This window comes from Dermochelys coriacea, chromosome 2 (genome assembly GCF_009764565.3).
Source record: "Dermochelys coriacea isolate rDerCor1 chromosome 2, rDerCor1.pri.v4, whole genome shotgun sequence".
NCBI classification, from domain to species: domain Eukaryota; kingdom Metazoa; phylum Chordata; order Testudines; family Dermochelyidae; genus Dermochelys; species Dermochelys coriacea.
This window is the reverse complement of record NC_050069.1, coordinates 63,362,922-63,377,898: the sequence shown is the minus strand read 5'-3', so window position 1 is coordinate 63,377,898 and position 14,977 is coordinate 63,362,922. Positions and strand designations below refer to the sequence as shown.

Sequence of the window (14,977 nt, the reverse complement as noted above, 5' to 3'; positions counted from 1 at the left end):
ATGCAGAGGTACACCTCCAAAAGGAGACATAGAAACCAGCTCCAGAATACCCCAGAGCCCAGTAGTTGGGTCTCCTACCTTCCAGGAGACTGCCCTTATGCCACAGTAGACAGTGGGAATTTGAACCTCAGTCTCCAGCCTCTTAGCATACTAACCACTGTGATAAAAGTTAAGGCAGAGTGCACCACCTCCTCTTTGCTACTCCATCCAATACAAAATGTTGCTTTTTCGGCTCCAAGGGAGGAAACAGTCACAATTCATTGGGAGATGCCCAGATAACACCATAGCCCCATATCCTGCTATATACTTACTCATCTCTACCTCTGATTCTCAAAACCTTACTCAAACTGTGACAAGTAAGAACAATGATTATCCTCATATCACCGTCCTGGCCAAGACAAGTGTACACTCAAACCTCCTTCACCTCCCACTAGCAGTGCAGCTCAGTTCATCTCAGGAAGGATCTCCTGTCACAGGACCCTGATCCATCCCAACCCCTTTTTCCTGAACCTGAGAGCACAGTTCCTAAATGATTCTCAAGGATGGTGCTAACCCGTTTGGATAAGGTCCAGACAGTTCTCCTATCAGGAAACTTAGTACTTGTAAAACTTACCTTCAAAAATGGAAACTCTTCAATTTCTGGTGTTCTCCACTATTCTCAAGCATCAGACATTCTGCTCTCCAGAATCCTAGACTTACCTGTTGAATTTGAAGACAAGGTCTATCAATGAGCTCATCCAAAGTACATTTGGCTGCTATCACAGTCTTCCACTCGCCTATCGAAGCATCTCAGTTTTTGCACATCCCACTAGTACCAAATTCCTTGAGGGCTTACACCACTTGTTTCCCCTGTATGGCCCCTGGCCACCCAGTGGGACTTTAATTTGATTTTCAATGGCCTGAGGAAACCTCCATTTGAACCGATGACTGCCTGTTTTCTCCTCCACTTCTCCCTTAGACTTGGTTCCATATCACTTCAGCTTGAAAAGTGACAGACCCTGCTCTTATGGAAGATCTGCCATTAACTACCTTCTATAAAGACAAGATTACATTGTGTCCCCATCCTCACTTCCTCCCTAAGGTCTCTCTATAATTCCATATTAAATCAAGAGAACCATCTACAAGTGCTTTACTCAAAGCCTCACGCCTCCAGAGAGGCCAGCCTACATACACTAGATGTCAGAAAGACTCTCACTATGTACCTTGAAAGAACTAAGACCTTCCAGGCCTCTCCTAGATTATTTGTATCATTTGAAGAGAGGATGAAGGGACAACCACTTCCACTCAAAGACTGTTAAAGTGGGTTTTGGGTTGCATTTTACCCTGTTACAAATCTGCTGGGATATAGCCCTCCTCAGAGTAACAGTGCACTCCATTAGAGCCCTGTCCATATCTATAGCTCTACTGAAATACAATCCCATAACAGAAATCTGTAGGACTGCAACGTGGTCTTTCATCCTTACCTTTGCCAAGCATTACGCCATCTTACTTGTTTCCAGGGATGATACTACTTCTGGCAGTCCTTTTGAACAGTCGAACCTCCTCATTGAGTTATTGCCTGGGAGTCTCCTACAGTGGAGCACCCATAGGAACATATCTCAAAGAGGTTACTTGCCTTACAGTAATTTGAGTTCTTTGAGGTGTTTTGTCCCTATGGGTGTTCGACCTCCCTGCCCTCTTTCCCCTTTCTGTGGAGGCTCTACTTCATGGTCAAAAAGGAACTGAATGGTGGTGGGTCCATATGCCTCCTTACATGCCCTCATTGAAGGCACAAAGTGCTGCTGTGTCTGCAGGCCTGCAGAAACTGCTCTGCATTCTCCAGTAGAGAGTACATGGGTGTGCATGCATGCTACAGTGGAGCATCCATAGGGACAAAACATCTTGAAGAAATCAAGTTACTGTAAGATCAGTAACCTTTCCTTCCTTTGGATTGCTCAGTGTTATGTCTCACTTTCAAATAGCTTTTTTGCAAGCACCTTTTAACTCTAATGACTAATCAACAGTGGGCAGAAACAATGTGAAGGCAAGATTTCAGTTCACATTTTCAGAGATCTCCAGGAAAAAACAGACCTTCCTTAAGTTAAAAAATATACTCTCTCCATTCCCTTTTTTAATCATGAAGTGAACAGCAATGCCATAAAAAAAATTCTTTTCAGGTCACTTAATGTTGAAAATCAGTGGTTCCCAAACTTTATTGGTTCATATACCACCTGCTTAAAAATTGGTATTTGAAGTAACACATGCAAATTTCTCTTAGTGCACATTTACTTCAAACCTAAAAGGTTTAACTGAAGTATTTCTGGAATCTATAGTAAAATAAATGCCTAAAATGTTCAATTATAACGAAGGGTGGCCGGAAAACAAAAATCCATTTTGCAAAAAACTTGAGGTTTTGACATTTTTCTTCAGTCAGATGCAGAATAAAACTAAGGCCCTTTGAGTTTTTTCATTGAAAAACAGAGACCCCCTTCCCCCACCCAATAATAACCAATAGCCCAGTGGTTAGAACACTCAGCGGAGATGTGGGAAACCCAAGTTCAAGTCCCTAATCTAAATCAGGCAGAGCAGGAACTTAAACCTGAGTCTCCCGCATATCCCTGGTAAGCGCCCTAACCACTGGGTTATTGGATATTTTGGGGCAGGAATATACTCATTCTGGTATTGATCAGAAATTCCATTGTATACCCAATGGAAGGTTCATTTAAAGTGAATTTTGTGGAAATGTTCATTTAGACAAGTCATCATTTTCCAACTAAAAACATTTCAAAAAGTTCCTGACCAGCTTTAATTATAACGTCCTTTCTAAACATCTCTGGTTTTTAGACAGCACATCACAAAGGAACATGATGAATCAGCCATTATGTCTTTCACATTACAAGAAACAATTAAATATGTCGTAAATGATGTGGTAATATATTTTGGTATGTGCCATTGAACTAAATTCCATGGCCCAAACTTTAACCTATCTGAAGTACATTTGAAGTTCCTGGTAATTCTTATCTGGATTGTTGCTGAACACAAGCCACAGTTCATTTTGCTTCCCATTTATAAAATTTAAATCAGTGGTCTCCAACCTTTTTATGCCCAAGATCACTTTTTGAATATAAGGGCAACCCAAATGTTGCCCTGTCCCTTCCCCAAAGCACTGCTCCACTCGCTCCATCCCCCCCACCCCCCATCACTTGCTCTCCCCCACCCTCACTCACTTTCAGCGGGCTGAGGTATGGGGTTTAGAAGGGGGTGCGGGCTCTTGGCCGGGGCCAAAGAATTTGCAGTGTGGGAAGGGGCTCTGGGTTGAGCCTTGGACAGGGGATTGGGGTCCAGGAGGAGGTGAGCAGTGCAAGCTCTGGGTGGGAGTTTGGGTGCAGGAGGGGGTAGGGGCTCAGGGCTAGGGTGCAGCCTCCTGCCAGGCAGCACTTACCTCCAGCAGCTCCGCAAGGCTAAAGCAGGCTCCCTGCCTACCCAGGCCCCATGCTGCTCCTGGAAGGGGCCAACACGCCCCTGCAGCCCCTGGGGTGGGGCAGGCAGCACATAGCTCCCTGCGCTGCCCCTCTCTGCAAGCATTGCCCCCACAGCTCCCTCTTCCTGGCCAATGGGAGCTACGGGGGCGGTGCTTGCAGGCAGGAGCAGCGTGCGGAGGGAGACCCCCGGCTGCAGGGCATGCTGGCTGCTTCGGGAAGCAGCGTGGAGCCTGGGCAGGCAGGGAGCCTGTCTTTGAGCCGACGGAGATCGCGATCGGCTGGGAGATCCTCTAGGATTGACCAGTTGATCGCAATCAACTGGTTGGTGACCACTGATTTAAATCAACAACATTTTGAGTAGCAACTGGGGAAAATAAAAGAAGTGCCACTAACAAGAAGTTTGTGTTTGTGTGTGAGAGAGAGAGAGATGGGGTGGTGGTGTTTATAGTGGGTTTGTTATTTAGACAAAAGGAAATCAATCATTAACAATTTAGTTAAATGCTATCAGTAGCATGTTCCACATACCTTAGTGGATGATACTGTAAGCAACTCCTGTAAGAGTGGTGGTGTGGGATCTAGCAGGAAGGTTTGTTAAGGCTTTACATTAGAAATGGTGGTTCTAGAATTCAAGACCTGTGCATGTTCTTCTCCAGACCAAGGGAGCATACAAATGGACAGTGAGTTTAGGAAAATGTAACAATGTGGAGAATTTGAAGGGATAACAAGCCACTGTTAACCTAGGAGGGAGACAAACACATAAATCAGGATCATTTTTAAGTGAGCTCTAATTCTAACTGCAGGCAAAAGTTGAAGAAGTTTGACAATTTGCAGGACAAACATTTAAACCCCATATAATGGGGTTAAAATAAGGTTTTATAATAGAAGTTAACTGCAAGCTTAACTACTTCGCTAATAATAGACTCAGTTATGTAACTTAAACGTACAAGAGCATAATTGTGAAAAGTTATTTTTTATTCATCAAAAGTTAACAACAAGCACATATTAAAATGAGTATGGTAAAGCCTTTACAAATGGCTTTACACTGAAGCTCTCTCCCAAAAATGGCTGTTGCAACGAACTGTAAACAGAATTAATAAACAGTCTTTTACAGGAAATACAAATGAACTAAAAGAAAGCACCGGTTTCTCTTAAACTCTGTAACAGTTGTGCTTACTGTACTTAAAACAATGTAAAACAAATTACAAAAATGGAATGTTTGACGTTTAAAATTAGTCCTTAAATTTTGTCCTTAAAAACATTTCTCCATTTCACATCAAAAACCCGTAAATGGGTAATGTTTCAGGAGAGGGAGGAATAAGTAAACAATGCACTTTTTTCAATCAAAAACAAATTTGGTCACTTAGCTTTGTGCATAGTTTAAGGCATCTGTAGCAATTTGTTACAGTTTCCCCCCAATGTGGCTGTTGATTACACTGTCATATTCTAAAAGAATAAATAAAAAATGTTGCAGTTGAAACCCTTCCCACTCCCTCCCCCACATAACCCCAAACACTCTTACACCCACACATACATACACACTGCAGTGAAAGGGCCATTTGTACCCTTGCTCGGAAGGACACAGTTCCCATCCCACTTTATTTCAGATTGGCAAATACCCTGAGTTGAATATGGTGTTTATAGACATTCTACCTTTTTCTTGCATATGCAGTTCAAATGTACAATAGTGAAAACAACATGCAACATTTTCAATGCAGAACTGCAACACAGTTAGGGACAATGTTCCCCCCACCCACCCCCCCACTTTGCAAATTCAGAAGCATTTTCAAAAATTGCATTCCCATACAGCACTGGAGAAAAGCTTGGCTGTGCTCTATGATGAACGCTCAGTTCCCAGTGCACAAACAAAATAATGACAAATGGAGTCTTTTCTGGCATCCAAAGGAAAAAGAGCTTTAGTCTCAGATTTGACCTTTTTTCTTGTCTTTTTCTAAAAGAAAACCAAAGTTAGTGGTTCTTTCACAGCCATGCGTAAAGATAAGTCTAGAACCAATAGTTTCAGAGTACATTTGTAAACATCAAGTCTTGCCAGAGGCAGCAGAGGATGGGCACTTCACATTTCCATATTTTAAACAAGGACTGAGTGGAAGGTATGCTTTGAACATGTTTACATAAGACTTGCTAAATCCCAAGAAAATGGAATAGTTCATATCAAGTCTTAGTTCTGAAGACCTTATTTCAAACTTTTTTTAAAAAACCCACATGGCACCATGATAAAACTTCTTGTATTGTTCCTTCAAGATTCAGTCACTGCTGTGCTTTGCATATTCAAGGTTCCAAACCAAAGCCAACTGAGGCATATGCATATTGCTCTATGTTCCAATCTTGTAATTAAAAATTGGGTTCAAGTGATTTGTAAAGGAAAACTTGGAAATAAATAATGCTGGCATCGTTTACACTGAACCTTGAGCAGTTATAACAAGTTTCTCCTCAAACCCCATTGTGCAGATACAATTGCAGAGGCAATTTTGTCATACAGATTCTGGAGTCAGAATAGAGTTTCCTGAGGTAATACGTCTGAGTCCATTTCCTCAAATGCAGGATCAGTATCCTCACCACTGCTTGACTGTTCTCTTTGCAGTCCCTTCCAGCTAGCTTTATTCAGTCCCAGATGACCAAGCATCGTCTGTGATAACCTGGTATTAGAAAACCGGGCCCACTCTGCAAATAATGGCTCCACTAAGTAGGTCATAAAACCTTTAAAGAAGAAAGCTTTAGGTTAAAAACAGGAAAGAATATGCATTTTTAAGGTAAAGGTTTTAAAGCATTTAGGAAGTGATACAAAAGATTAACAATGCATTAGCAACTCGTCTCCAACTTACACCTAAAAATGGTCATCTTTCAATATTTTTAACACTTTGGCACTTTATTAAAGTATAGAAGTGTAATCTGTAGAAATGTTACAGGTTTGAGAGTCAAAAGAATAGCATTATATTGTGTTAAGAAGTAACTGATGAATCTCATTTGTTCCCTTTTGGGGCAGTGGAGAAATAAAGGGAAAAAAAATATTGGAGAGGAGAAAGAGGAGGACACCAATCATCAGATTTGAATTAAACTACACAAACTAGATTAAAAAGCCTAAAAGTCTAACAGAAACAAGCTCATATATAATAAATTATCCCACAAACAAGCTGAATTGTGTTACAAAGGGAATATACATTCAAATTCCCTTGGCATCACTAGACCAATTAAGTGTATTGAAGTATGACCAGGCAAACTTGTGTCTCATTCAAGGCAAAGATGACTAATGGCCTGCACAAATTAAAGGGTTCCAAGGGTTGTGCACCAAATGAGACCTCTTGAAATAGCTGACTGCCCTCTATACACACACATACAAATACTTTGTCTATGTCTAAGATTTTTAAAGGTATTCAGGTGCCTAACTCTCATTGATTTAGAGAAATGCCTGAATAGCTTTAAAAATCTGTCTATATATATATATATGCAAACAAAAATTTAAAGATAAGGTCGCCAGAACTATACTTTTGCCTTATTTAAAAAAAAAAAAATTAAAAAAAAAAAAATCAAAATTATGGTCAGCTATTCAACAATCTACTGGTTATAACTGATGTAATTTAGTATAATTTGTGAGAACCAAAGTCACAATTTTTTTTACATTTCCAATTTTATATGAAATAAAAAAATTCAAATTATATCTGGGGTTAAAATTTATTAATTTGCTTAATATAGTAGAACATATTTTTTCATTCAATCCCATTCAATCCATATGAAAATATACTTTAAAAAAAGTCAATGTTTATTAATGGGAAAATCCTCTCACTTCTGTCCCTGGTATAAATTTAGCCCAGGTTGGCAGTGATCAAAAATAATCTAACAGCTATCCATTGGTCTACATGAAATTTCTATGCTTTAAGACTATGTTTAAACCAGTTCCCAGTGAATAGGTGTCCACATTCCAAAAGGCTATGTCAACTAGCAGCTTCACTAGAGGCACCAAGGACTGAATGGATAGGTGAATGAAATGTCCTCTAACTCTGGAGCTTGTCATTCCAGGTTAGGATTAAGGCACATTGGAGAAGTAGTATGGGAAAGGCTGCATTGCTGCTGCCCATGCTATACCTGTTCTATGGATACAGGACTTCAGTCTCCAGGACTATCAATCAAGCACCTTTCACAATTACTAAATTCAAAGGAGAAATTTTAAAGCAAAGAAAAAATGGCTTGTGGTGATGGAGCATTGCCAAATTAACACAAAAAAAGACAAAGTGCAAATTCTAAGATTTATAGGCAAAGATAGCTTTCCTTCCTCTAAAAATTGTCATTAAAGGGAACCACTAAAAGATTTTACACTGTTCAAATACATATATTTGTAGTTACCAATCTGGATGTTGGCAATGGTTTCTGACTGTCGATCACACAGCGGACTCACACCCAAGTGATATTTTTTTTCAACATCTCCTAAAGAAAGAATAATTACTTAGAAAAGTAATTTTTAATGGTAAGCATTCTGGAATTGTTAATTAAGAATATACACAACCAAATCTGTTTTAGGCAACCATTCAAGGAAGGCAAGTCACCTTGAGAGAACAGTTTTTATGTATTACAGCTGTATCCTTACTTTTAAAATGCATTCTGTAAAAATATAACCCAATATAAGAGCAGATAAATATTAGGGCTGTTGATTACTCACAGTTAACTCACATGATTAACTCAAAAAAATTAATCGTGATTAAAAAAATTAATTGCGATTAATCGCAGTTTTAATTGCACTGTTAAACAATTGACTACTAAATTTATTAAACATTTTGGATGTTTTTCTACATTTTCAAATAGATTGATTTAAATTACAATACAGCATACAAAGTGTACAGTGCTCACTTTATATTGTTTTATTACAAATATTTGCAATGTAAAAATGATTAATAAAAGAAATAGTATTTTTCAATTCACCTCATACAAGTACCATAAATGCAATCTCTTTATCGTGAAAGCACAGCTTACAAATGATTTTTTCTGTTACATTACTGCACTCAAAAACAAAACAATGCAAAACTTTAGAGCATACAAGTCCACTTAGTCCTACTTCTTATTCAGCCAATCGCCAAGACAAATTTGTTTACATTTCTGGGAGACAATGCTGCCTGCTTCTTGTTTACAATGTCACCTGAAAGTGAGAACAGACGTTCATATGGCACTTTTGTAGCCAGCATTGCAAGGTATTTATGTGCCAGATATGCTAAACATTCATATGCCCCTTCATGCTTTAGCCACCATTCCAGAGGACATATTTCCATGCTGATGACACTTGTTAAAAAAATAATGCATTAATTAAATTTGTGACTGAACTCCTTGGGGGAGAATTGTATGTCTACTGCTCTATGTTTTACCCGCATTGTGCCATGTATTTCAAGCTATAGCTGTATCGGATGATGACCCTGAACATGTTGTTCATTTTAAGATCACTTTCACTGCAGATTTGACAAAATATAAAGGAGGAGCCAATGTGAGATTTCTAAAGATAGCTACAGCACTTGACCCCAAGGTTTAAAAATCTGAAGTGCCTTCCAAAATCTGAGAGGGACAAGGTGTGGAGTATGCTCTCAGAAGTCTTAAAAAAGCAACACTCTGATACGGAAACTACAGAACCTGAACCACCAAAGAATAAAATCAACCTTCTGATGGTGTCATCTGACTCAGATGATGAAAATGAACATGTGTCACTCCGCTCTACTTTGGATTGTTATTGAACAGAACCAGTCATCAGCATGGATGCATGTCCTCTGGAATGGTGGTTAAAGCATAAAGGGACATACAAATCTTTAGCGCATCTGGCATGTAAATATCTTGCAACACCAGCTACAACAGTGCCATGGGAACGCCTGTTCGCACTTTCAGGTGACATTGTAAACAAGGAGCGGGCAGCATTATCGCCTGCAAATGTAAACAAACTTGTTTGTCTGAGCCACTGGCTGAACAAGAAGTAGGACTGAGTGGATTTGTAGGCTCTGAAGTTCTACATTGTTTTATTTTTGAATGCATTTATTTTTGTACATAATTCTATATTTATAAGTTAAACTTTCATGATAGAGATTGCACAATGGTACCTGTATTAAGTGAATTAAAAAATACTATTTCTTTTATTTTTACAGGGCAAATATTTATATTTAAAAATAAATATAAAGTGAGCACTGTACACTTTATATTCTGTGTTGTAATTGAAATCAATACATTTGAAAATGCGGAAAACATCAAAAAATATTTATATAAATGGTATTTCACTATTGTTTAACAGCATGATTAATTGTGATTAATTTTTTTAATTGCTTGACAGCCCTGTAAGACAATCCTTCATTTGAAGTATCTTTACTAGTGAGAAATACATTTCATCTAGAATCTGAAACTTTTGGGTGTATTGAGTTAAAGCAGATTCTGCATCAGCTGTTAGTAGCAGAAGAAGCCTGTTTCAAGAATGTAGCCCTTCCCCCCCCCCCCAAAAAAAATATTTTAACCCTCCTTTAGTCCTAAACTTATATAGCCCTTCATCTCACAAAGTCACTAAGACTCTCAGATGATACATTTATGATACATTTACACATTCATTGGTATGAGATTAGACTATTTCTATTCTTTTACTTGCCTTGATGGAAGAATTCCTCTGTTACTTTTTCACTCCACTGCTTGCTCAATTCCCAGGTCCGGCATGGATTACAAATATCAGCACACTTCAAAGCCATCTAGTGAATTACATATATTGCATTATACTACTTTTAATTTTTTTCTACATGCAAAATCATGAATACAAAAAAGCAATATAATTTCTAGAGTAACTTCTACTGTATTCCATAATGTCTCATGCATTTTTATAATCAGCATAACAAACCCACTTGCATTTCACTCTAAAATTATATACCATAGTTAAGGCTGCAATTTAGTCACGGAGGTCACCGCAGTCACGGAATCCATGAATTCCAGCGACCTCCATGACTTCAGCCTGCGGTGGTCCGGAGCTGCAGGGTCCCCCGCTGCCTGCTGGGGCAGGAAGCAGTGGGGTACCCCCACCACCTCTGGTAGCCCATGCAGTTCCCTGCCGGGGGGAGAAACCCCCACAATTCCCTGCTGCCGGGGGTGGAGGGGGAATCACCTGCAGCTCCCTGCTGCCAGGGGCAGCGCGGAACTTCCCCCCCCCCCCGAGCTCCTGAAGGGCAGTGGCGGGGGACCCCCCGAGCTCCCTGCCGGGGAAACCCCTGAGCTCTCTGCCACTGGAGGTGATGAGGGACCCCCCCCAACTCCTGGCGGGTGGCGGCGGGGAACCCCCAGCTCCCAGTTGGTGGCGGTGGGGGAACCTCCAGCTCCCTGATGCCCAGGGTGGCACTGCAGGGGAACCTCCAGCTCCCAGTGGGCAGCAGTGGGAGAACTCCCGAGCTCCTGGCTGCTGGGGGTGGCAGACAGCTCCAGGCTGCTAAGGAGGAGCCCAAGCTCCTGGCCCCCGGGGGTGGCAGGGAATCCCCAAACTCCCATCCCCGGCAGGCAGTGGGGGACGGCCGGAGCTGCAGGTGGCAGGGGTACCCCGCAGCCCCTAGCTGCTACAGGCAGCTCCTAGTCCCTGCAGCATCCCCACTTGAAGTAGTGTGGGGATCCACAGATCCACGTTTTGTCAGAGATTTTTTAGTAAAAGTTAGGGACAGGTTACGGCTTCTGTGACTTTTTCTGTTTTGCCCATGACCTGTCTGTGACTTTTGCTAATAAGATCAGTGACAAAATCTTAGCCTTAGCTAACAGAATGCTATTTTGAGAATTATAGAAGGTCATGAACAGAGCTAAGTAAAACTGAAGGCAAACAGACTTCTATCCTGGACAAAGTGAATGAGAGTTAAATACAAAGTACCTCTCAAGAGCACTGTATACAGAGCATTCAATACAAAGACATTTATATACAAAATAAAATTACAAAACAGTATTTATTTTAATTAACGCTAACCAAAAATTAAGTTAGCTGTTAGGAAAACACTATTTCAAAGCCAGTTAACATCCCTGCTCCCAATTTTAAAGAATTAACTGATAGCATAGTTTCAATGCCAGAGATCCTAGTAGGATTGAGTTAGTATAGTTCAGTTTACTTCCTTGCATTACTTATTTTTGAAAAACAAAATATAAATCCCCACTTAACAGAAAATGTATTGTTTTGTGGCTTGTTTGGGACAGTTCAAACCCTGGGTTCTTACTTTTGTAGACAGGATGACCAATCTGAAATTACAGGATTTCTGCATTCTTTAAGAGGGTCCTCCCTCCAGTTTAATTTCCCTCATTCTCAAAGAAAGTGTTTTAGCCTTCTGTACACCTCCCTATCAAGAAGTATCTGATAGCACAAAACAAGGGTTCATAACAGCACAGCAGTATCCCACAATATACTTTAGAGTATTGCTTAAGGGACCCAAAACGAACTATAAAACACTCTTAACCAGTCTCTTAGGGATTTTCTTTAGAGGGAGGAGCAAAAAACTTGAACCTCATTTAAAGATTTGTTAACCCAGTTTCTGACTGCTGGGATCAGTGACAGACTGAAAACCTTTACCTCCATTTCTAATTCCCCCTCCTCTGCTTCTGATTCATCTGCGCCTTCCTCTGCTCATTGAGCAAGCTCCTCTCTAACATGTGCAGGCAGAAAGGGCTGGTTTTGCCCCCTACAGAGTGAGGATCTTGGGGAGCCTCAGCAGGACTTGCTGGTACTCCATCTCATCGTGTAAGCAGGTCTTGCACACACTAAGCATAAATTATGTCAACTGACTGCTAACAAAGAAGTGATATTTTTTCCTAAAGTTTTGTCTTTAACATTCTCAGTGGTTCATGGATCCTCTGTAAGCCTGTAGTAAAAACTCATCAAAATGGCAATCAGAAAGCAGTTGCAGAGGTCGCCTTCCTGCTGCCTTCTTGTTTAGAGGCAGAAATCCTGAATTTTGACCGGTTGTCATCCAGACTGTATGGCAGTGAAGGAGGAACCACCTATGGTGTGTTACTGCCTACCGAGGTTTTCAAAATTTATCTGTGAAAATAAGCTGCTTCAAATAGGTCAAAAGAGTGAGGTCACAGGAACATTTTCCACTTTGAAAGTTAACATCTCAGTTGGTGCCCTTCTTGGCAGTCTCTCTGCAGAGAGAAAGAATTGAAGATGATGCATCAAGACAGAAATCCCTCTTGACCCTGAAGATAGTCCCTCCAGAAGAAAGTGATATGCACTGGCAGAACAGCACAGGGAAAATATTGGTCACTTGTGCTGCACCTCTTCTGTAAACAAACATAAGAGCTTAATTTCCAGTGCTGTCAACCTGGCATTTTACAAGATCTAAACAACTAAAGAATAAAAACATCCCCTCTTCACTGGTCACCTATGGCAGCTGAAGACCATTTTCCTGGGAGGAAAAAAAAAGTATGATATTTGAAGCAATTTACTTCTGAATAGTATGGAACTTTCAAAACAGTCACCTGTAAAATGAAGTGGCGATGGCTTGCCTCCTCTAAACATAGGTCTCCTCTGTCCAAATGAGTTCTAAACAGGGATAGGTATTCATTTTGCCGACTTATGTCTGTGGCAAGAATCAGAGCACCTATCTGGCTTTCCATCAGCTGCCTGAAATTAGTGATATAAAACACTCAAAGGCACGAAAATATGAGGAAAAAAGAGCATCATATTTACACATTTAAGTTGAATGCAGCAATTGTATTTGAATGTATACATAAATTGTAAGCCATGATGGCTGTAAGTGCAGCACTTTCAAATGTTTATATAAAATTTTTAAAAACTACAATATTTATAAAAATACTCTGACATTTCAGAGGTAGCTCTCAGGAAGAGAGAAACTTACTGCATATATTTTTAAGCTAAATTATTCTAGCTATTGTTAAAGAAGATGAAAAGAGCTGCAATTTAAAAATACAGATCATGAGTTACTGTTTAGGTCACAGAATACAATTATCTCTTACTAGTCAGTCAATATTTTCTTTCAATCTAATCAAATGTTTGTATAATGAATACACTTCCATCATACAGTGTTCACAATAAATACTAGTTTCCAAGTTGTATACTGAATAATTAACTGTTCCTGCAAGGCTCATACCACCCATTAAATCTTCAAATTGATCCGAATATTCAGCTAGGATTATGAATTGCTATGTAATATTTTAACAGAACACTTGTTTACAAAGTTGTCTGATGCCATGGATAATACATTGTGTGTAACTTCATATAGTGTACACTCTCTGTATAAAAAATACATACCTGTTTTCTAATGACATATGTGCAAATAAACCAGACTCTCTCAACAACCCTACTGCTGATCTCCAATGGTGGTTTTCTAATACTGAGATATTCTGCAAAACAGAAACAAAATTACTGGTGTCACTTTAAAAGATTTTATTAGTCTTACACTACAGTCTATATGCCTCTTAAAAAGGTTCATGATTTTCAAACTTTTTACTACTTCTATTACATTAATAGCTTGTATTTATTGTTTTCACTCAATGGGACAAAAATCCCAGGTTCAAGTCTACTATTAAGTGAGTACATTAGCAATTTCACTGTTAATATAATTCTATACTATAAAGATACTCAAACCTGGTTCTGATAAGTATGATATTTTCACTTACCTTATATAAAGTTGCTAAGTAATGGTTTGTTTTAATAAGGAAAGGCTGATTAACACCTGGATGATCCAAATCATGTGTGGCAGCTGCAATTAAACTGAGCAGAACATCCCATGGAGTCAGAGATTTGGAAAGCTGTAACAAATGTTACAGTATTATTCATGGGAACATTCACAGGTGAAAAAATTCTGATTGGCTTTTCATAGCTAGCATTCAGTCCCTGGAAAAAGGTCCCAAAAATGACCATTCAATTTCATCTTTCACACAGTGCTTTGAAGGAACAGCATCATAATATAAAGGTGAATGTGGAGAAGGAAGTGAGGGTACTAGTAGAACTTTTAAAAAAAGTTTAATAGCAACCATTGTACAGGGCAATACAGGAGTAATTACCCTACAGGAGTTAAAGGCTCAATCAATTTCATCTGACCTTGTCGATAATATCTAGATAGACGCAATAACTATTTAAATATTTATGATAGCTAGAACTGTCGCTCAAATTGTTAGCTACTCCATTACTAACCAGAGAGTATTTCAAAATCCGTTTAAATTAAAAAATCCTTGAAAAAGGTTATTTCTTCAAGTTAGTTGTCCAACTCATCTTCCAAGCTGATCTTAATGTGTACACTGTCAGCAAAAGGTCCCACTATTTCTCCACTAGTTTTAATGCAGACAATATCATTTCAAATAAGATGTTTTTTATTTAAGCAAGTTAAGGCTCTATATGCCTCAGATATTGTCAGAACTGTTCACTGGGTAGTTTCCATCTTGTATCACAATCCCATTTCCTACCCCTATTGGGAAAAAAAGGGGAGAAGGGTAGGGAAATAGAGGACGGCACCCAGTAAGCTCTCAAATTTCAGAGTCCCGCAACAAAGAGCTTTTCACAGGGAAAACAAAAA

At 39.5% G+C, this 14,977-nt stretch overlaps 1 protein-coding gene across 10 annotated transcripts in view; it reads right to left on the bottom strand.

Moving 5' to 3' along the window:
• Nucleotides 1–4,412: 4,412 nt before the first annotated feature.
• Nucleotides 4,413–14,977, bottom strand: part of PDE7A (phosphodiesterase 7A) — a 147,506-nt gene continuing 136,941 nt past the window's right edge. For all 10 annotated transcript variants that reach the window (XM_038389871.2, XM_038389873.2, XM_043507787.1 and 7 more), the window contains 6 exons: nt 14,082–14,213; nt 13,714–13,805; nt 12,921–13,065; nt 10,078–10,174; nt 7,818–7,898; nt 4,413–6,176 (listed from right to left, as the gene is read on the bottom strand). In XM_038389871.2, coding sequence (XP_038245799.1) covers nt 5,968–6,176; nt 7,818–7,898; nt 10,078–10,174; nt 12,921–13,065; nt 13,714–13,805; nt 14,082–14,213 — 756 coding nt within the window. In that variant the 3' untranslated portion in view covers nt 4,413–5,967. The remainder of the gene's footprint in view (nt 6,177–7,817; nt 7,899–10,077; nt 10,175–12,920; nt 13,066–13,713; nt 13,806–14,081; nt 14,214–14,977) is intronic.